The 21,057-nt window shown below is 46.1% G+C and overlaps 1 protein-coding gene across 1 annotated transcript; it reads left to right on the plus strand.

Moving 5' to 3' along the window:
- Positions 1–1,242: 1,242 nt before the first annotated feature.
- On the plus strand, positions 1,243–14,354 carry LOC147884614 (uncharacterized). The gene is made up of 3 exons (XM_087397839.1): positions 1,243–1,543; positions 1,754–2,923; positions 14,289–14,354. The coding sequence occupies exons 1-2, from the start codon at positions 1,290–1,292 to the stop codon at positions 2,886–2,888; spliced, it is 1,389 nt and encodes a 462-aa protein (XP_087253965.1). The 5' UTR covers positions 1,243–1,289; the 3' UTR covers positions 2,889–2,923; positions 14,289–14,354.
- The last annotated feature ends 6,703 nt before the right edge of the window (positions 14,355–21,057 follow it).

The raw sequence follows: 21,057 nt of genomic DNA on the forward strand, positions 1-21,057 counted from the left end.
GGCACTGTCACCGTGCTCAGACTGTTGATGGCTGGTGCTGGTGATCTGCAAGGTCTGCTGGGGTGACATTATGAATGCACTTGCAACATTGGCATCTGGCTTAGGCTTGTCTTGACAAAGGATAGCCATTCGCTTGCAGTCGAGCACAAGGATTTGTTCTAGCGGTCGATGTGTTGTGCCACTTGTGAAGAGCTCGGAGAGCATTGATAAACATGTTGGGTCCATTGGGACCATCTCCATGATGGTTGGGTCTTGGAGGGACTTGACTTGGGTGTCTAAGAGCAGAGTGCATGCGTTGTTATCACCATGCTGTTGGCAGAGATAGGATGTGTAGGAGCAGAGTGTGGACGTTATTGCCATGTTGTTACTCGGCGTTGCATCTTATGATAGTTGCTCTCACCTTGGGCACATGAGCTGCGGCAACAGCTATGTGTTGATGTGGCTATCCAAAGCAAAACAGAAGGTGCAATCGGTGCCTAATGGTGGTTATCCGAGTGTAAGTCATCCAGGATGGCTACCACTCGACTCCAAAGAGCTCGGAATCCCTATAAGATCATGCTACATGCACTTTCACATGTCGGGATCCTATGGGATCATGTGCCCGTAAATTCGAGAAGGTCCAATGAGCTTCGGGTAACCATGTGTTCGTGAATCCAATAGCATCGGGTAGGCACCATGGTGATCTGAATGCTGTGCTAGATCTATTTGCCCGGTGTTTGAGCTAATCCCGTTGGGCGGCTGCTTGCCAAGTGGTGTTGGCTAAAGTGTTAAGCAATTGGTTGAGAGCTATTAGGAGTAGCGAGCCACACATGATACTTGGAGACAGGAGCCTAGGTGGAGAGGTGTGCCGACCAGTGTTCACAGAAAACCTGCAAAATATATACAACGAACTTGGAACATTCTCATTTTCACTCGTAAAAAATATTTCCTCAATTTTGTAAAATATGCAAAATTTTAGGCAATTTAGTTATATTTTACCAAAAAGATCAGTTAATTCTCATGGAAAACCTTCAAAATTTGAAACCGATGTTTTGTGTGAACACTACTGGTGCCGATGCTGACTCACGAGGCACCATTAGAACCAAATGAAAGTTAAACCAATTCATTTAAGTTGTGGAAGCGAGGCTTCAATGGCGTGTTACGCATGTCACGTTATCTAGATTTGCATAATCAAATCTTGGCAAAATCTAAGATTCAATAATAATGAGATTTGGGTTTGATGTGCATTTGCGTTGCCTCTTGTTTAACTCTCGACATCTTCGAATTTTCATCAGCAGTGCCAAGGCATCATGTCGTCCGGCTTGATTACCCAACTCGTGGGCGACCTGCAGAAGATGTTCCAAACTGCACAGGACTCCGATCTCTCCATCATAGTCGGTAAAGGAACGGATTCCAGAGCCTTTCGAGCTCACACGGTGATCTTGCGTGCTCGTTCTCCTTATTTTCACACCGCTTTGTCTGCTGCCTGGGTCAACACAGACAACGGCAACGCTGTTTTTAAGAAGCCCAACGTTGAACCAGACGTGTTCGAAGTCATTCTCCGGTGAGTTCTGCCATTCGAGAAAGAGAAAACGGCACGGTTTTTTTCCAATATCAACAGTAGGATTTGGACACACAGGGAGCTACAAAAACTGCAATGATGGGAGCTAGTTGCTTGTCAATCGCCTACGCATGCTATTGCGTTAGCAGCAGCAAATTTTCAAACCACGTTTCACGCTATCATTTCATATGTAACTCTGCTTTCCTGTTACAGGTACTTGTATACAGGCGCTATTTCCACTAAACCACTAGACGGTGCGAAAGCTTTCAAACTCCTCCTTGCGGCTGATGAGATGGAACTTGGTGCTCTTGTTGAGCATCTTCAAAATCACCTCATCCAGGGCCATCAACATTGGATTAAAGACAACATTGTGCAACTGCTCAACATTAGCTCCCAACATAACACGTTTTCCAAGCTGCAGGAATATTGTCAAAGCCTTGTGGACACCTCCCCTCGGATTATGCTCGAATCTGCTGATTTTATTACTACGAGCACAGACGTATTGATTTCACTTCTCAGGCGAGAGGATCTGAAGATGGCTGAAATTAAGATCTGGGAGCATGTTATTCGTTGGGCCAAAGCACAAAATCCTGGTCTACCTCAGATGACAGCTCAATGGTCTTCAACAGATATTACCTCATTGAAGGAATCATTGAAAGATATAATCTCACTTATCCGATTTGTTGATATATCTTCTAAGGATTTTTATATCAAAGTTTTTCCTTATAGGAAGGCCTTGCCCAAAGCTCTGTATCACGACATTCTTCACTATTACTTGGAACCTGGTTACGAGCTCACATTGAATCAGTTGCCTCCACGAAAACCTGATTCTACTATCCTCAGTGGGGTTCAAGCTAAATGGATCGTTGAGCGTATTGAAAAACTGCGCTTAAATGGCTCCTCAAATTCATGCCCATATGAATTAAAGCTCCTAACTCGTGGAAGCAGAGATGGATTTCAGCCGTCAGGATTTCATAGAATGTGTGATAACAGAGGAGCGACAGTCACGGTTGTGAGAGTTAAAGGCACAAACGAAATCCTTGGTGGCTATAATCCACTAAGCTGGTCTAGTGTATACCCTTCCCGTTTTGAAGCTACTGAACACTCTTTTATCTTCTCATTAAAGGAAAACCTGAAGAACGCTGTGTATAGTCCAGTAAGACAATCTGATAGGGCTCTTTGTTACAGTTCTAGTGGAGGCGCTAGCTTTGGATCTGAGGATCTGGTTCTTTTGCAAGGCGGAGACTGGCATTGTAAAAAACTTTCATATGCAGTACAACTTAGGCCAGCTTCTGGAACGTTTTGTGCAGAGGAATATGAAGTATTTCAAGTCGTACAAAGATGCTGAATTTATTTTGCCATAGTCGACCGGCAAGCTTGACGGTATGCTTTTGCTCTGAAAAGTGCCAATTGTGAACTAAATAATCGTTTGCTTTGCAAAAGACTATGCAATCTGCAGTTTGCGCGGTTTTGCATGCCGTTTTTTATTGTTCACTGCCTCATTTAGGAAAAAAACATTTGATGCATGCCGCTTTGAGACAGATGTCCTTGGTAAGTCTCTGCATTGCTCAATGAGGCAATGATAGTAGATAGATATTCATGCTAGAAAACCTACACATGTACGACTCTCATGAACTTTGATTGGTGGAAAGAACGCAAGTAATCGAACTTGTAGAGACATGGGTGCATAAGAAATCTCTTAACAACATCAAGTCTGAGACAGTGAACAGCAGTACATGACAGCAAGATTTATATTGCACAGGTCAATCTCATCAAGGTACCTTGCACAAGTGCTCAATATGTAATTTGCAAGGGGCCTGGAGCACTCACTCACTACTGAGTGCGGAAGCGTGGAATGGAGAGAGAGAGAGAGAGAGAGAGAGAGAGAGATTAACCTGAGTTTGCTACTGGCTACTATGGCCAGCTCTTGTTTGGCTGAGCTTACTTGAGCATTGATGATTTCCTCAACCGTGGAGACAAACGTTGGTGTCGGTGGAGATGTGCTGCATTTCTGAATAACCTCTGCAATAATTGCTTGCTTACCGTCTCCTTCCAGGTCCTTCACTCTCGGTGAGAGTACCCACCATGAGTCTAAGTTCTTTTATCTCTTGGTGTAGAAAATAGATTTGCTCCTGTGGGTCGGATTCGACTCTCCGTTTGAAATGTAATGGAAATGGGCTGGATAGTGCTGCTACATCAGAGTAGGAAGGAACAAATGTCTTTGTTTTCGGAGTCGCCATGCTGGCCTGCGCAGATCGGTGTGCCCTGGAACTGAGGTTAACCCCCTAAAGCTGAGCCAGGGGATCAGCTCAGCTCGGGGTGTATCTACGCTGTTGCTGCCTGCTGCGAAACCCCCCCTCTATCAGCAGCGCCTTCCTCTGTTCCTGCTCCTGTCGCTGCGGTGCCCTCCCCCCTTGGTACTGTTGTCGTGCTGGCTGCGCTGGTGGCGGTGCGCTGACTGCGCGCTGGCCTGGGCTGTGGCCGCGCTGGCCCGGCCCGAGGCTTGTGGTTTGGCCTGTTAGGCGGAGAGGGTAGGAGAGGCTAGGCGGAGAGGGTAGGTTAGGGGGGGGGGGAGAGAGAGAGCGAGAGAGAGAGAGAGAGAGAGAGAGAGAACTGTGGACATCATGGTTATGCTATCTACTATCTTCATTCTGACAGTCAGCAGGAATATCTGTCTATACATCTGGTGTCTTCCTCATTGAAGAGGACATGCCCTCAATTCCCACTGAAGGGTGGTGCTGAAGCTATGAGACTGTCCATGGCTGAGGCTATGCTGTAGAGGCTATGAGAGAACTGTCCCCATGAAAGGGCCTTTGGGTCCGTGACCCTTGCTCATGAGCTCAAAATTATGAGCGAGCTCATAGGAGTCGTTGTACTTGGCTGACCCGATGCTGTGAACATGCTATTGGATGTTAGGCTGAAGTCCATAAAGAAACTTACTGAGTCTCTTGTTCTGAAACCTGTAACTCTGTGGCCACTGTGCGAGAAGCGATTCACATAGTGATTGACTGCGATTCACATAGTGATTGACTGACTCTGTCGCTTCTTGAACCTAGCTCAAAGAACTAGGCGAGATAATGGTCCATGTACTGGGCTCACAAGAATCGGGCTTGGATGTCCTTGATCCTAATGAGCTATCTCTAGTACATCATTGTATTGCTTTGCCACCTGTGTCACCAAAACGACGGCCTCACCTGTCAAGTGCATGGAAGCCAAGATATGCTTCTTGTTGTCCTGGGATTGCACAACGAAAAAGTGGCTCTCAAGATGGTAGAGCCAAGACAAGAGAAATAGTGGTTCGGTCTTTCGTCGTATCTATCGAAGTTGAGCTTCCCTACAAAAAGACCTGATGGGAAGGGGAATTGGTTTGTTAGGCTTTGTTGCTTTGGCCTGGAGCAATGATAAGAGCAAAGCTCAATCCCGTTCTCCTTTGCTCTTGTGCTGCTCAGATGCGCTCTTCTTTGGCCTCCTGGGCAGTTTCTTTTCCTTTTTTCTCTGCTCGGGGACATTCTTTCGTCAACATCTGAAGTTGCAACATACGAGTGGAGGTTTTCTATCTGCTGAGCCTGCACAATTTGAAAGCGAGGCAAGTGTTGGAATAGAGGTCACCTCTCCGTCTGTGAGCCCCCATATGAGAAGAGCATTGGGGGGGTGGACTTGGGTCTTGAGAGACTGACACATGGGCAGGGTATTGACTGCCATGTGGGCAGGAATCAAAGAGAAGAGAGTAAAGTACCTGGAGGGACCAGCATGGCTGCAACAGAGAGTTCCTGTAGAAGGAGCAGATGGCGGGGACAGCAAAACCTAGCTCTAGCCTGGCAGGAGGCAGATCTGGAGCAGCAGCATGGCGTGGAAATCCAGGAGTAGAAACACCTATTTGCTGCAGGCCAGATAGGAGGTGCTGCAGGACAGAGAGAAGAGCAGGAGTGGTGGCCATGGCAGGCCAGCCACCTGCCCTTGGAACTGCCCAAGGGAGGGGCCTTATATATTCCTCCCTTGGGGCCTAGCAGCAGCCCTAAAGTCGGCCAATCAGGGCCTGCAAGTCGGCAGCAAGAAAGGGATATAGGGGGGGCCAGCCAAGTCACCTGGCACACAAAACAAGGGGGCTGGGCCCCCACATAAATGCAGAGGTCACACAGCCCAAGAGGAACTACCCATAGCCCAAGATAAGTGGGCATGTGGGGGCGGTTTTAGGGGCAGACTGAGTCGGCCACTTCAAGGTGCCCTTGGGGCCTATAAAAAGGGAGGCTAAGAGCCTCATTACTCATCCAACAACTCAGCAAAAGAGGAGCAGACAGCAGCAGCCAGAAGACACTTCCTTGGGCCTCATCCTGGAGGTGAAGAAGAGTAGAAGGTGTACTGCAGACTGAGCTCTCAAGGGCTGAACCTTGGCTGTCTCTCAGGGCAGCAAGGTGTTGTGATCTGGACGCAGAGTCTACATACGCTCGAGGTGGAGTACGCGGGCTCAAGTCTAGAGATATCCGACAGATAGTAGAAGTACGTGGTGGTAAGATCAAAAGACCATGCTTTGGTGGAATTTTGGATCTATCTCTCTTTGTATTATGTCCTTAGTTTTGGACAGAAATATATATTCTTTTGCTAGTTTCTATATCTGGCTGGATCATTGTCTATTGATGAGTCCACATCTATTTGATGCACATAAGTTTAAGAAGTTTGTGATTCCACTCCACACACACAGTGTGAGCTCCTGAGCTATTCTATCAGTCTTCCGCTGTGCATACCCTCTGTTGGTCCATTTCTAACAGCAAGGTCATAATTAAATCCATGGATATGATTTTCCATCTTTCAGTCAGAATAGGAAGCAATGGGAGAAGTCCTAGTTGTAATTAATAAAAATGGCAGCGGAAGATGCAAACAAACTGAAGCTACAGAACCACACAGAGAACACTAGAGACAACAAGATGTGCCACAAACAGATCTGCTGTAACTCAGCCCAGAAACCAGGGCAGCAACTGAAATACAAGGTATCCTGAACAGGATAAGAAACAGGAGCTGCAGGAGGGGCTGAACTGAAGCAGAGAAAAGGGGCACAAGGAGGCTGCAGAAGGGGCTGAACTGAAGCAGAAGAAAGGGGCACAAGGAGGCTGCAGCCTGAGAGCACGAAGGCTGGAGAAGCCTGAAGCGAAGAGGCAGGGGCTTGGGAGCGCAGAGGCTAGAGGAGCCTGAACTGAGGAGGCAGGAGCCTAGAAATGAGGAGGCTGAAGGAGCCTGGGCGAAGAGGCAGGAACCTTGGAACGAGGGGAACTGTAGAAGCCTGGAGCGAGGAGGCAGGAGCCCGGAAGAAGAGGGATCTGCTGAGGGAGCGTGGGCAGCCAACAGAACAGCTGAGGGGAGGCTCCGGTGAGGATGGCTAGGAGCAGGCTGAAGACAAGAGCCTTGAGGAGCTGCTGGAAGAAGTGAGGGAAATGAGGAAGGGGGAAGACCTTTTTATAGGGAAGGCCAGGAGGGTCGGCCAGATGGCCTAGACCGACCAGCCTGGTCGGTCAGCCAACTGGGCCGACCAGCTGGTCGGCCAGAGCCTGGTCGGCCAAGGGTTGGTCGGCCAGCCTACCCCCTCTAGCCCCCCTGCTGCGTGGGAGCTGGTCGGCTAGCCTACCCTGGAGATGTTGGTCTCAACACCCCCTTTCAGCTCCAGGGTGGGGCATAAGACCTAGAGAGCTGGCATGACGTTGGAGAAGGGGAGGGGAAACAAGTTTGGTAAAAATGTCGGCGACGAGGCCCATCATCAGGGTGTGGTTCGGAGTAGGGATCCTCAAGACCGGAGGAGCGGAGAGTATCAATGAGCCATCGCGGAACACGTACCGAGCGGGGTTCCAAAGGAGGAGCAGACGAGGGTGGAGCCGGAGAAGGAGGCGGAGGAGAGAGAATAGGAGGTGATGTAACGGGGGACGAGGCAGGTGGAGGGAGAGAGGGCTCTGGGGCATCGGACGGATCTCCAAGAACAGGAGGAGAGTCGGAGGATGGCGGAAGGACCTGCTCGTCGAAAAGGACATCCCTGCTCACGGAGATAATGCGGTGGCAAGGATCATATAGGCGATATCCAGTGGAGACGGAGTTGTAGCCTACGAACAAGAGCTTGTGGGACTTAGGATCAAGCTTTCCACGATCAGATTTAGGAATATGAACATAAGCATCACAGCCAAATACCCGAAAATGGGAAACATCGGGCTTAGAGCCATAGTAAGCCTGATAAGGGGTCATGCCTGGGATTGCTGATGTCGGAGAGCGGTTAAGAGTATGGATCGCGATCATCATGGCCTCGGCCCAGAGAGACTGAGGGAGTTGACTGTGAGTTAGCATGGTCCGAGCCATTTCAACGCCGGTACGATGTTTACGTTCAACCATGCCATTATCAGAAGGGGTACCTGTGTTGGAAAATTCCCGTTTGACACCATGACTACTCAAGAACCGATCAAACTCGAGAGAGGTGAACTCACCACCCTTATCAGCACGAAGAATTTTGAGCGAGTGGTTGGATTCTTTTTCCACCAGGGCTAGCCAGGTCTGGAAACGACTGAAAGCCAGATCCTTGTGGGAAAGAAAAAAGATCCAAGAATAGCGACTGAAGTCATCAACAAGGAGCATGTAGTACGAGGCTCCCCCCAGTGACATAATCTGCATAGGGCCACATAGGTCGAGGTGAACAAGACCAAGCGGAACGGTGGCACGGCGAGAGGCATGATGGGCAAACGGCTCGCGATGTTGTTTGCCCAATATACAAGAGGGACAGAGACCTTGGCGAGTGCCGACGTTAGGGAGGCCGAGGACAAGCTGATCATGGAAAGCACGATGGAGAGCATCAATGTGTAGATGACCAAACCGATAGTGCCAAAGGTCGCCAAGAGAGGTTCCTGTAAGGGAGGGAAGGGCGACAAGCTTGTAGATACCATTAGTAGAATGGCCGGTCCAAACCGGCTGTCCGGAAGCACGATCGCGGATGGTAACAGAGGCCGCTTCAAACTCAACCTTCATATTGTTTTGACAAATCTGATGAACCGAAAGGAGATGAAAGCCGAGAGATGGAACATAAAGAACACGAGAAGAGTGTTTACCCCCTTTGCCATCAGGAATAATATCAAGAGAGCCCTCTGAATGAACAGGAATAGAGTGCTTGTCGCCGATGCAGACACGACCAGAATGAGGAGTGAGATCCTGGAGCAGCGAGGAGGAGGGGGTCATATGCCGAGAGGCCCCACTATCAACGATCCATTCACGAGCATCGGAACTATGGAGAGCCAATGACTCTACTGCAGGAAGGGGTACCGAATTCAAGAGCTCAAGGTGAACAAATGCAGGAGTGGGGGTAAGGGAAGCATCAGCCGCAGCGGCCAGGGGTGCGTCAGCTCGTTTGTGTTTGCGGTAGGGACAATTGCGCCAATAATGGCCAGGAGTGCCACAGTGATTGCAATTACCTTTGGGAGCAGGACGGTCACTGGAGGGATCTGAAGAAGATGAGTTAGTGGCAGAGGACGGGGCATTCTTGGATCGAGGTTTGGGACGGTGGGCCACAAGAGCCTCAGAAGAACCATCAGAGGTTTTAATGAACTGTTCCTCCTGATCCATCATCATGGGGACAAGTTCCTCCCAAGTGATGGTGCTGAGGCGGCCAGAGGTAATAAGAGAAGAATAGAATGCTGCATATCGATTGTCAGTAATAACATGAGATAAGAGAGTAATGGCCATATCTTCGGAGGAGATAGCCTTGCCTGCATGGAGGATGTCCTGATGCATGCTCTGCATTTTATTGATGTGGTCCCGTATGGAAGGGGAAGTAGCCGGATCGAGGCGACGAAGCTGAACTTCCAAGGAGATACGTTTCATGGGAGTGACGCGAAGATACATGCCATCAAGAAATTCCCAAATAGCACGTGCAGAAGTAAGGTGTTTGATATGATTGAGAACCCCTGGTTGACAATTGAGAAAGATGAACGAGCGTACACGAGCATTAAATTTGTCCCAGATAAGAGAAGCATGTGGCTCCTCCTCAGGAGACGAACGAGGGATCCCGGGATCAACAAACTCAGCAAGATCATAAGATTCCAATACAGACGCCATCTGAATTTTCCAAAGGGAATAGTTGGTCCCATCTAACTGCCGAGCATCTGGAAATGTAGGAAGAGTGGGGATGCGTACAGGCTTGTCAGACTCTTGAAAGAAACTGGACATAGGGGGAATGCGAAGATCCGGAGTAGAATCCTTTGTTTCATCAGCCATGACTGAAACCAGGGAGTGGACAGCAACCAAGGGCTGAAGAGAACGGGGCTGCCGACAGGCAGCAAAAAAAATAAAAAATAAAAAATATATATATATATATAGGGGGAAGAAGAGAGCTCTGTAGTCAGCGGGAAAGAGAGTTGCCGATGAGGACAAGCTTCTTCAACTTCATCAATACAGGAGTTCCAAGATCAGAGAGTATTCTGGTGCTCTGATACCATAATAAAAATGGCAGCGGAAGATGCAAACAAACTGAAGCTACAGAACCACACAGAGAACACTAGAGACAACAAGATGTGCCACAAACAGATCTGCTGTAACTCAGCCCAGAAACCAGGGCAGCAACTGAAATACAAGGTATCCTGAACAGGATAAGAAACAGGAGCTGCAGGAGGGGCTGAACTGAAGCAGAGAAAAGGGGCACAAGGAGGCTGCAGAAGGGGCTGAACTGAAGCAGAAGAAAGGGGCACAAGGAGGCTGCAGCCTGAGAGCACGGAGGCTGGAGAAGCCTGAAGCGAAGAGGCAGGGGCCTGGGAGCGCAGAGGCTAGAGGAGCCTGAACTGAGGAGGCAGGAGCCTAGAAATGAGGAGGCTGAAGGAGCCTGGGCGAAGAGGCAGGAACCTTGGAACGAGGGGAACTGTAGAAGCCTGGAGCGAGGAGGCAGGAGCCCGGCAGAAGAGGGATCTGCTGAGGGAGCGTGGGCAGCCAACAGAACAGCTGAGGGGAGGCTCCGGTGAGGATGGCCAGGAGCAGGCTGAAGACAAGAGCCTTGAGGAGCTGCTGGAAGAAGTGAGGGAAATGAGGAAGGGGGAAGACCCTTTTATAGGGAAGGCCAGGAGGGTCGGCCAGATGGCCTAGACCGACCAGCCTGGTCGGTCAGCCAACTGGGCCGACCAGCTGGTCAGCCAGAGCCTGGTCGGCCAGGGGCTGGTCGGCGAGCCTACCCCCTCTGGCCCCCCTGCTGCGTGGGAGCTGGTCGGCCAGCCTACCCTGGAGATGTCGGTCTCAACAGTAATCTTGTGCTCGCTTTCATTTGTTGTCAAGATAGAGAAAGTGACTAATTTATAAGTTATAACTCTTTTATATGAGGCCAATAGTAAGTTGCATAGACGTAGACTTGACACAATAAGTTACTGCATGATGCTCTTATCACAAAAGTAATTGAGCATCATTATTGTGCGGAACACAAGTACAAATGATACTAAAGAAGATCATTTGTGTATGAATAGACAAGAAATTCTTTGTTTTGAAATAAAGGTTAACAAGCATTTGTATTGAGATGTTTAATGAGTAATGGTGAAGTCCTTGTCTTGTATTTTGCCTTTGAATAGTTCCAAATTTTATAGAAACTATAATGATTATGACAGTAGAGGCTAAGGTTGATTTGCAGCCATAATGCATAATCCTTGAATGTACTCAATGACGGCACAAGTTGGTCCTAGCATGCTTGTCTGGCATTTGAAACTGGTTATGCAAAACCACATACAAACCTGTTTTCACCATGGAGTGGGCTTCCATGAAATAATGTGCCAATGCAATAGATAGATGGAACTCTTTCTGGATATCTGGATGCTTGTGAACAGGAATTGGTCTGTTTTATTGCATCAATGTCAAAAACAATATCCATTACTAGTGTCTTGAGTCATTGAAAATGAACTGTCTGGGGTGCTATTGTAAAACTGTTGTGTTTTCCATAAGTCCATACATCAATATATGCAAGCCAAAACGTGTTACCATGCTCCACAATGTCTTAATGAGTCAAGTCCAAAAGGGGTGCCACATACACCTACACTAACACTAGGAGCAAAACTAAGCTAAAGACCAATTTGAAAATTCTACTCTAAAACCTATTGGTAGTCCCTCATCTCCACATGCCTTTCAAAGGCTTAGTAGATAGGTAAGGGAGTGAGCCAAAGGGCTCCTTTACATAGTTGAGGGAGCATGGGGTTGTCTGCCACCGCCTTCTTTCTTTATATGCCCCACATGGACTCCATACCCATGCTTGTGGGCTGCATTCAGTGCCCTTTTAAAATCAGTCCCCTCATTTCATCCAAAAAGAATACTGAAATGTCAAGAATCACTGCATTCCTAATTAGGGGCACTCACAAGTGGGACGTTAACCCTTAAAGCTCATGTAAATGCTTCATCCTCAAGTTGCCAAATCGTCAGTGTGAGGTAGCTGGTACTTGTTCTAAAAATGAGTTTATTCAAAGCTCGATAATCTATATACTTGTTTCTTTTCAAACCAGGAGTAACAAAATGGACTAAGTGAGTCAAATGTGAACTTTCTTGAGCAACTCCATTAGTTGTGGATTCTTCCTGTCGAGCAAAGAAATCTAATGAGAAGGATGTGACAGAGGAACGCTTGAAATAAGTTGATTGCATGATCCACTAGCGATAAGGGGATAACTTCTGAGGTAACCCCTTTGGAGAGAGATCTAGACAGACTGGAAAAATGGCTGGTTGAAATATTCATGTCAAGCTGTCTCATTGACTGACTTTTTGGTGAGATGTCTCATGAACCCACATGGTAAGAGAATACCATATGGGCTGCCATGAGGTTAACACAACGGTGACATGTGGGCAGCAGCCATGTAGCCATACATGGCTGTCTGTAGGACAGCATGAAGGAGAACATAGGACTTAGGACTGCCATGTCGCTGTAGGATGACTGCCGTGTGGGCAGCATTGATGGTAAGAACGGCTGGCAGATTTGCTGCAGGAGTGGCAGAGAATAAGGCCACCAAGCTGGAGATCTGGCCACATTAGCCAAGGATGGGCTATGTGTGAGCCAAGCAGAGGTCCTATCAAGGGCTGATAGGGCCTGGTCTGGTTAGCCAGACGTCTGTCAGCCAGCCAAATAACCAGGTCGCCTTGGGGCCCCACATAGGGTCGGCCCTAGGCTGGGAACTTGGGCATTTACAGGCCCTGGTCGGTCATATGGTTTGCCAGTCAGCTCTACAACAGGCTGTTTGGTCAGCACATGGACACAGATGGGCTGATGTCCCCTCCCTGTATATAAAGGCAGGCCATTTGACACTACAAGGGAGCACGCAGCTGAGCAGGCTTCATCCTGACGTGTTTTGACTGCAGGCTGTGCATCATGGTCATCTACAGCCCATGGCATGGCTGCCAATGTGGCAGTTCTGCAGCGCAGTAGCGCACAGCAGTAGGTCTCAGACAGGATGATGTCAGCCTGTACAACAGCTGACATCAGCAGCACAGGCCAGGTCTGCACTGTGCAAGGTCGGCAATGTAGTACAGCAGCGTCTACAGGGATGCCACGTGGATGCGCAGGTACCCAAGGCCACATGGCAGGTCGGCACTGGCCACAGCTCTGCAGCTGTAGTCCGGTGCCACCTGGACAGGTCAACATTCTGCAGAACAAGTCGGATCAGTCTGTGGTATCCTGCAGGCCATAGACTGGTCCAGCCGTCTTCCAGCCCTATCCCTATATAAAGGGAATCCCCTTTCAGTCTATTATGATTTATCTGCAGCAGAAGCTACAATAGCAATAGCAGAAGTCTTAGAACAGCCTCGCAGCCTCTACAACAGCCACAGTCAATTCAGAAGTCCCAGGAGCCCACGCAGCCCCAGCAGCAACAGACTCAATTTGTCCTTCAGCAGCAGACCCCAAAGTCTTAACACGATGCCTTCTCTCATGGGGATGGTTCTCCCATAGCGTCTACAAGTTAGCCTCAGCCATGGACAGTCTCATAGGCATAGTCATTCAGTGGGGACTCAGACATGCCCCTTTCAGGGAAGCATTAGATGTACAGAGCAGTGTTTCTGCTGCATGCTCTCTCTCTCTCTCTCTCTCTCTCTCTCTCGTGCGCGTGCGCACCAGTCAGCATTCCACACTTCTGCACTCAATAGTTAGGATGGGCATCAGAGCTTCAAAATTATCCTCAAGATTGTGAGCAGCAGCAGGGGGGTAAGGAGTGGAACCAGTGTCTTCTACATCAAGTAGCCTCTCCATGACTTGCCTCCATCCTTGAGTCTCGGCGGGAGATCTCCAGGATCCAGATAGCACACATACTGCATGGTGGTGACCCACTCTTGCAAGACATATCATGAGTCCTGGAGACTAGTCGACTAAAATATGTGCACAGTGTGGTTCTCGTGTGTGGGGTTATGGATGTTGATCTAGTTAGTTTGTTCTATGATCTCAAACTTCTCAAGTATCTTTCCTCTTCAGACCATAGCTTCATTTTGGAATAGCATTGTATTGCCATGGAGTTCTCTTGAAGGACCTCTGCAAGAGGAGGTTGAAGGGCTCCAATTTCTTTTGTCACAGTAGGTTCATGTGTAGTAGGTCCTTGTGGGTCTACTAAAATGGATTTGACTGAATGTCGTATTGAAGGATCGGGTTTGTATTTTTTATGATGAAGGCCTTGAACTAGCATTGTCTTGTCCTTTGTGGAGCTTGCAGTAGGTTCTTGTGTGACTACTTTTTTAGGAGGAGGTTCTTGTGTAGCTACTACTGATGAATGCTTCATTGTTTGTGTTGTAGACTCAAACCTTTCAGATCTCTCCTCTTATTTTTGTGGCTCTAGAGGGGTGTGAAGCTGGCCATGATACAAGCACAAGAGGGTGGACTGCCATGTTGATGATGCTCAACGATCCACATTGCCATCATAAGATCTTTGAGCTTGCAGTAGTCCAACCTGATCCATCTTTTTGGTGCCCTTGTATTCTATCCCAAACTGTCTTGTACCTCTAATGTATCTCAAGACTCTTTTAGCTGCATTCCAGTGAGACTGTTTTGGATTTTCCATAAACTGTGCTAGTGTACTTACTGCATAACAAATATCTGGTTGTGTGATAGTCACATATATAAGAGATTTGATGAGCTACCTGTGGTACCTATCATCAACTGTAAGCTTTTCTGAATCTTTAGTAAGTTTCAAACTATGTTCCATGAGAGTGGTTGTAATCTTGCAATCTGCCATATGAAACTTCTTTAGGAGACTATCAACATACTTGAGCTACCTCATGAAGGTGCTGTCTAAATCTCTCCAAAATTCAATTCCAAGACAATAGTGCATAAGTACAACATCTTTTATGTCGAACTTTGCAACAGATAAGTCTTGTTTTAGAATTTTTGATGAAGTTATCCTTGCTTCCAGTCACAATCAAATCATCTACATACAAAAGTGCAATAGTAATGTCTTCCCCTTGAACTGTGTAGTAGAGTGTATGATCTACGTTGGACTTCATGTATTCCATATTAGCAAAATACTTATCGATTCTGTTGTACCTTTTGGATGCTTGCTTTAAGCCGTAGAGACTTTTCTTAAGATGGCAAACCTTATTCTCCTTTCCTAGTTCAACATAACCTACTAGTTGTTGCATGTAGACTTCCTCGTCTAGATAACCAGTGAGAAATGCATTCTTGACATCGACTTGATACACATTCCTTTTTTCTAAGTGTTGCTAGTGATATCAAGAACCGTATGGAATCCATCTTTGCTACTGGAGCATAAGTCTCATCATAGTCTTGACCATATTGTTGTGCAAATTCTTTTGCAACTAGTTTAGCTTTGTATCTTTGAAAACTTTCATTTGGATTGTACTTTCACTTTGTATACCCATTTGTTTACTATGGCCTTCTTTCTTGGTGGAAGGTCGCATAATTCCCAAGTATTATTCTTATACAAAGCATCCATTTCTTCATTCACAGCAATTTCCATTTTGGCTTGTTTACTGCATCTTTGAAGTATACTGGCTCTTTTGTAGCCATGATGGTAGTCATAAGAGCATAGTTGGTGGTTTCAACATGAATTGCTTTGCCTTTTTGAGCATATGTCAATCTGGCTGGAGCTTTGCTTTCCCTAGTAGACCATCTGAGCTCTCTGCTTGTGGTGCTTCTAGCAATTCAAGCTCTTCTTCATCAACCTTTTCTGTAGGTGATTGTGAAATTGGTGAGCTATCTCCTCTGTGTTTGAGGTTTTCCATTCTTATTCATCATCAAAGATTACTTCTCTAGAGATAATGACCTTGCGGTTGATGGGACCATACAACTTGTATGCTTTGCTTTCTTCATTGTAGCTAACCATGATACATTTACGTAATTTCGCATCCAATTTCTTGCAATGATCATCATGTATGTGGGCATATGCTATGCAACCCAAATATGCAAAGATGCCCAACGTGTGGCTTGTGCCAAGTGAATGCTTCATAAGGTGTCATACCCTGTATCGGTTCAATCAAAAGCCGATTAAGCAAATAGTTTGCAGTGGCTATTGCTTCTGCCCAATACTGATTTGGAAGATACTTTTCATTAATCATTGCTCTAGCACTATCTGCTAAAGTACCATTCTTCCTTTCAGCTCTTACATTTTGGTGAGGAGTATCTGCACAAGTGAATTCTCTTCATATGCCGTGACTTCCGCAAAAGTTCATGAATGCTAAAGACGTGTATTCACCTCCTCTATCTGATCTCATGAATTTGAATTCTTGAAATCTAGAAAACACTTCAGATTTCTCTTTCAGAAACTAGACCCAACAATATATGTTATAGTCATTAATGAAAGTCAAGTAGTAAAGTGAACCATTGATGCTGCGTGTCTAGGCATAACCCCATACATTTGTATGTATCAAATCAAGAATACCTCTCGCTCAAGAGGTGCTTCTACCAAAGTTGGTTTTCTTTTGTTTGCCAAAGCAGTAGGCTTCGCAAACTTTTCCAAGAAACTGTAGCTTAGGAGTCCCGATTGCCATATTCTGATTCTTGAGATCTAACAAACTCTTGAAATTAACATGACCATATCTCTTGTGCCATTTTGCAGATAGTGGCATCTATTGCGGTTGAGCTAAAATGGCATGCAAATCTAGTATTGTAGCTAGCATTCTGTACAAGCATCCTTCCTTGACTCCTTTTCTTACTAGCTAAAATCTTCTGGATTTATCTCTGATAGTGCATTCATCCCTGTCAAAGATGACTCTATAGTTGTGTTCCTCCATTTGACCTACTGAAAGAGGTTCTTGCTGAGCTTCAGAAAGTAGAGTACACCTTTCGTCAATCCTTTCGTACCAGTGAAATTGTTCATAGGGATAATGCCTATCTCTTGAACTAGATTCAATGTATTATCTGTTGTGTAGATGACATTCTTTTGACCTTCTAATGGTTTCATCTCTGTGAACCATTCCTGATGATTTGTCATATGAGATGATGCACCACTGTTAATGTACCAAGGATCTTGTTCTGCTTAGTCAACTTGATAGTAGATGAAATTCTCTTTTGGATTGCAATCAGTGTCTAGGGACACTATATTAGTCTTTTGCATTTCCTCGTTTGCAAGAAACATATTCCCATGTTCATTTGCAAAATGACTGACTAGAATATTTACCACGATGATTTCCTCTTCCGTGGAAATTTCCTTGATTACTGTTGGATTGACCGCCTTCTTGCAGTAATCTCTTTCATAGTGTCCAAACTTATGACAATAGTTGCACTAGATGTTTGACACGTTGGTGGATGCATTCCCTCCTCCTTGGAATTTTCCTCGATTGGAATGATTTCCTCTTTGTTGATTCTGATAATGCTAATGCTTGTTGATGATTTTGTTGCTGATGATGACCACTTCTCATGAATGATCTACCTCTGCCTCTGCCTTTGCTTCTGTCTAAAGCTGTGAATGCTTGATCATTAAACCTTTACGTGCATGAATGGCCTGAATCCTAAGTTCTTCACCAAGTAAGACTGTAAAGTTCTTCTAGTGTCAGGATTTGCTACTGTTGAATGGCAATACTCTGGACTAGATTCTCGTATCCCTCTCCTAGTCCATTCAGAATTACTTGAACCATTTTTTATGGATTCATGGTCTCTCCTGCTATTGTAAGTTGATTATTGTAGCCTTTGAGCTGGAGTACAAAAGCATGACCGGTTTTGCTGCTGCTGTTGCGAAAACTCTAGTTGATTTGGTTTCTCAGTGTGAGAATCCTGGAAGTGTTCTTGGAGTCGTAGAGAGTTGCAAACATATCCCATGCTTCTTTTGATGTCTTGACAGTGTTGAGTTGTCCTAGCATGACATCTTGCACATTCTTCTTGATTAGATGATATGCATACTTGTCTTTCTTCTCCCATTCTGACTATGCTCAGGCAATGGCAGGATTTGCTAGGTGCAAAAACTGTTGGTGTAGCTGGATATCCTACTACTGGTGTTGTGACAATAGGTGGAGTAGAGTTACTACTGGCTGGAGGGTCCAATTGTCTAGGTGTAGATCCATCGACATACTCCCATTTGTCCTGAGGTACAAGAATGGTCTCCATTCGGTATTTCCATGTGCTGTAATTGGAGTTGTCTAGCTTAACACATGCATCCAGAGGTTGCTAGACATAGACATGGTGCAAGAAATGTACTCAAAGTGTCGTGAAAATCAATGTCTGAATCACCTGCAAAACACTGACTGTGGCAAGTGAAATATGAACTGTCAGTGAAGGTAGAACTATAATATATAGGCTGATCTAAATTACAAGGCTTGTGGCAATGATGCTAGGAATAGCCAAGAGGCTTTCCAAGATTGAAATGATGTGCACAATGCCGTGAAATAGCCAAATAGGCTTTACAATCATGTCATGTGTGTGTGAAATCAAATCATGTGCTTTCTTCCCCCACTGATCAATCGACAATGCCTCTGAACACTCTAAAGTCTGCTCACTGAATTGATGAATGTTAGTTTTCAAGTAATGTGATGATGTGAAACCTTATGTGAGCATAGGGACTGACTTTGAGTCGAAACTAGTCAAGAATTCTGGGCATGGCTTAGATTGGCAACTTGGAGAAATTCAAAGCGTCTCCTCTATGGTGATCTAGTCTACTATGATCTAGATCTATACCAACCATCGATCGATGAAAGAACAGCAAATAATTTCTTTTCTTTGGTTCTTTTTATGTGTTGGGTCAGATGCATCAATGTAGAGGCTGATGTGCATGTAAGAAGTGAATTTGTCGAGATGAGGCTCAAAAGTGAGTGATACTTGCATTGAAATGTGCACATGATGGAACCAATGCATAAAGCACAAAAAACCGATTATTTCACCTTTTTGTAGCACCCTCAAATTCCTCTTGGATCAAGAGATATGACTTGATGTGGGTGGAGGGGCAAAAAGGGTGAAAATGTGCTCAGTGATGTGGCAGTCAGGATCACATGTAAACTGTGCTTGTGAAGAGGTGTGCCTATGAAGCACAGTGATGATGTGGTAGTTGTGTGCACATGTTGTGGGAAGACTGTGCCTGTGGAGAGGTAACTGTGCCTGCAGGGGTTAGTGCCACTTGGCAATGTTGACTTTGACTAATGACTTGGCATTGATGACTCAGCTTTGACTGGTCAATTGTTGACTGATGAGGTGGCTAAAAGATGACATAGCAGTCAACTGTCACATGTCAGAAGGTTGACAAAACCTTAGTGTGGTGACTGCAAACCAGGGGTTAACCTAACCTGGGGGTTGGCTTAATCGACCCTATCCTCTTGCTAATCAGGGTTACTATACCCACGTTAACTTAGGTGATGTGGGTAAGTAGAGTGATGTGGCAGATAAGAGGGCCACATGGCAAAAAACTTATCGTTGGGCAAACTCAAGGTTAGCTTGATCTAACCTTGGTGGAAGCCTACTATCTGTTGCCATGTGGCAGAGGGAGGCTTAGAGGGAGAAGTTGGCTGGCTTCTTCATGGCGATGGAAATGGAGGTGACGATGGTGCCAGGACAGCGAAGGGGATAGGGCGGCAAAGGTCGATGGAACCAAGGCATTGCAGGCCGTGATGAAGTCATTGGCCATCGGGTAGCTCTGAGAGGAGCTATTGGTCATTGAAGTTGTGTCTTGGAGCCATGGCAGATTTCTTGTTGAGGTCGAGTAGTTGGAGGCATTGCTATAGTCCTGTTGCTCTAGGAAACTCTGTGGTTGTGGCATTATAGATGTAGGTTTCGTAGTTGGATATGGCTGCCCGTTAAAGAACGTTGACAATGGGTGGTGAGGCTTGGGGAGTTCATAAGGTTGTGGAGCTTGAGCAACATTGATGGAGCGATGGTCACGGGAGTTGAAGCCTTTGAAGGAGGCTGCCTTACATGCAACTGCAAGTTGAAGGCATTTGGAGAGCCGCCTCATTTTTTCTCTGAGCCGCTTGGTGGCTGTTGAAGAAGGAGAGAGGTGAGCTTTGAAGGATGCACTAAAGCTTTGGGTCTGCTTACAATCGCATATGCTTTTGAATTGGCTTCTTGCTTGTAGGTTGCTTGAGGTAATAGATCTGAGATGTGCTGCTAGAACTCGGCCGCCTCTTAGAATCTCTCAAATGACAAAACTCTCTCTCTCCCTATCTTTCACACACTAAAGAAACTCTCTCTCACTTTCAAAAAACTTAAAGATCTATCCAAAAGAAGCTCTCACAAAATGAATGGAACTCTCTCTCTCTCTCTCTCTCTCTCTCTCACACACACACACACACACACACACACACACACACATGGACAGAATTCCTTAAAGGAATGGACAAAAATTTTCTTTCATTAATGGAATGAAGGATGCTCACTCAATCGGTCTCAATCTCTCAATCTCTCTCACAAATATGGCGCAACGGAAGGCAGAACCATGCTCTGATACCATGACAAAATATGAAGAGGGAAGAGGAGAAGAGTAGATATGAGAAGAGAGGGCATAGCTAGAGAGCACAGCACAAATGACTAACTGTACACTAGATTTAGTTAAAAATGTAGAATATATACAAACACATTTAGGGTTAGGGTATCTAACCCTTTTCTTTATAGCACTCTATATGTGTTAGTGCTATGCACATGTAAGCACATGATGTTGAGTGTGGTCTCTCAACAAATGCAACCAAGCTCTACTAGGAAAATGGATGCCGAATGTTCTTGAGGGGAATGCTCCTTGGTGCCACATAATGTGTTGGTTTATCGACTAGGCTAAAGGGAGCAAGGATTATGGGGAAATGCTAGCCTAATGGAAGGTATCTGGTGGGGCAAAGACACCATGTGGGAAGGGAAACCTTTGGTGAGCCTAGACTTAAGACGTGTCAAATCAACCCACCACAAGGGAATTCGAAGAGAAAGGACCTATCGGATACCAGCAGGGCATACTGGTGTCAAGTATCCCTTCTTAAAATATAATTTTTGGCTTGGATAGCCACCGCCACAATCTTTGAGAATAGAGTGAAAGGTCGGTTTACTTAGTAGAAAAGGCTTTGTAACAGAGAATAGAGAAGCAGTGTTGGCATGATCTCTCTCTCTCTCATGCTTGCTAGGTTAGGTGCTTGCGTAGATGAGT

The sequence above is a fragment of the Dipteris shenzhenensis genome, chromosome 26 (genome assembly GCF_047967505.1).
Source record: "Dipteris shenzhenensis isolate YYH24624 ecotype China chromosome 26, Dip_SZ_1.0, whole genome shotgun sequence".
In the NCBI taxonomy this organism is placed as follows: domain Eukaryota; kingdom Viridiplantae; phylum Streptophyta; class Polypodiopsida; order Gleicheniales; family Dipteridaceae; genus Dipteris; species Dipteris shenzhenensis.

What these genes read in the sequence shown, in the direction of transcription:
- LOC147884614 (XM_087397839.1), top strand. Translation starts at nt 1,290, where the DNA reads ATGTCGTCCGGCTTGATTACCCAACTCGTGGGCGACCTGCAGAAGATG. An exon ending in GTGTTCGAAGTCATTCTCCG is followed by an intron (nt 1,544 to 1,753) that starts GTGAGTTCTGCC and finishes TTCCTGTTACAG; the next exon opens with GTACTTGTATACAGGCGCTA.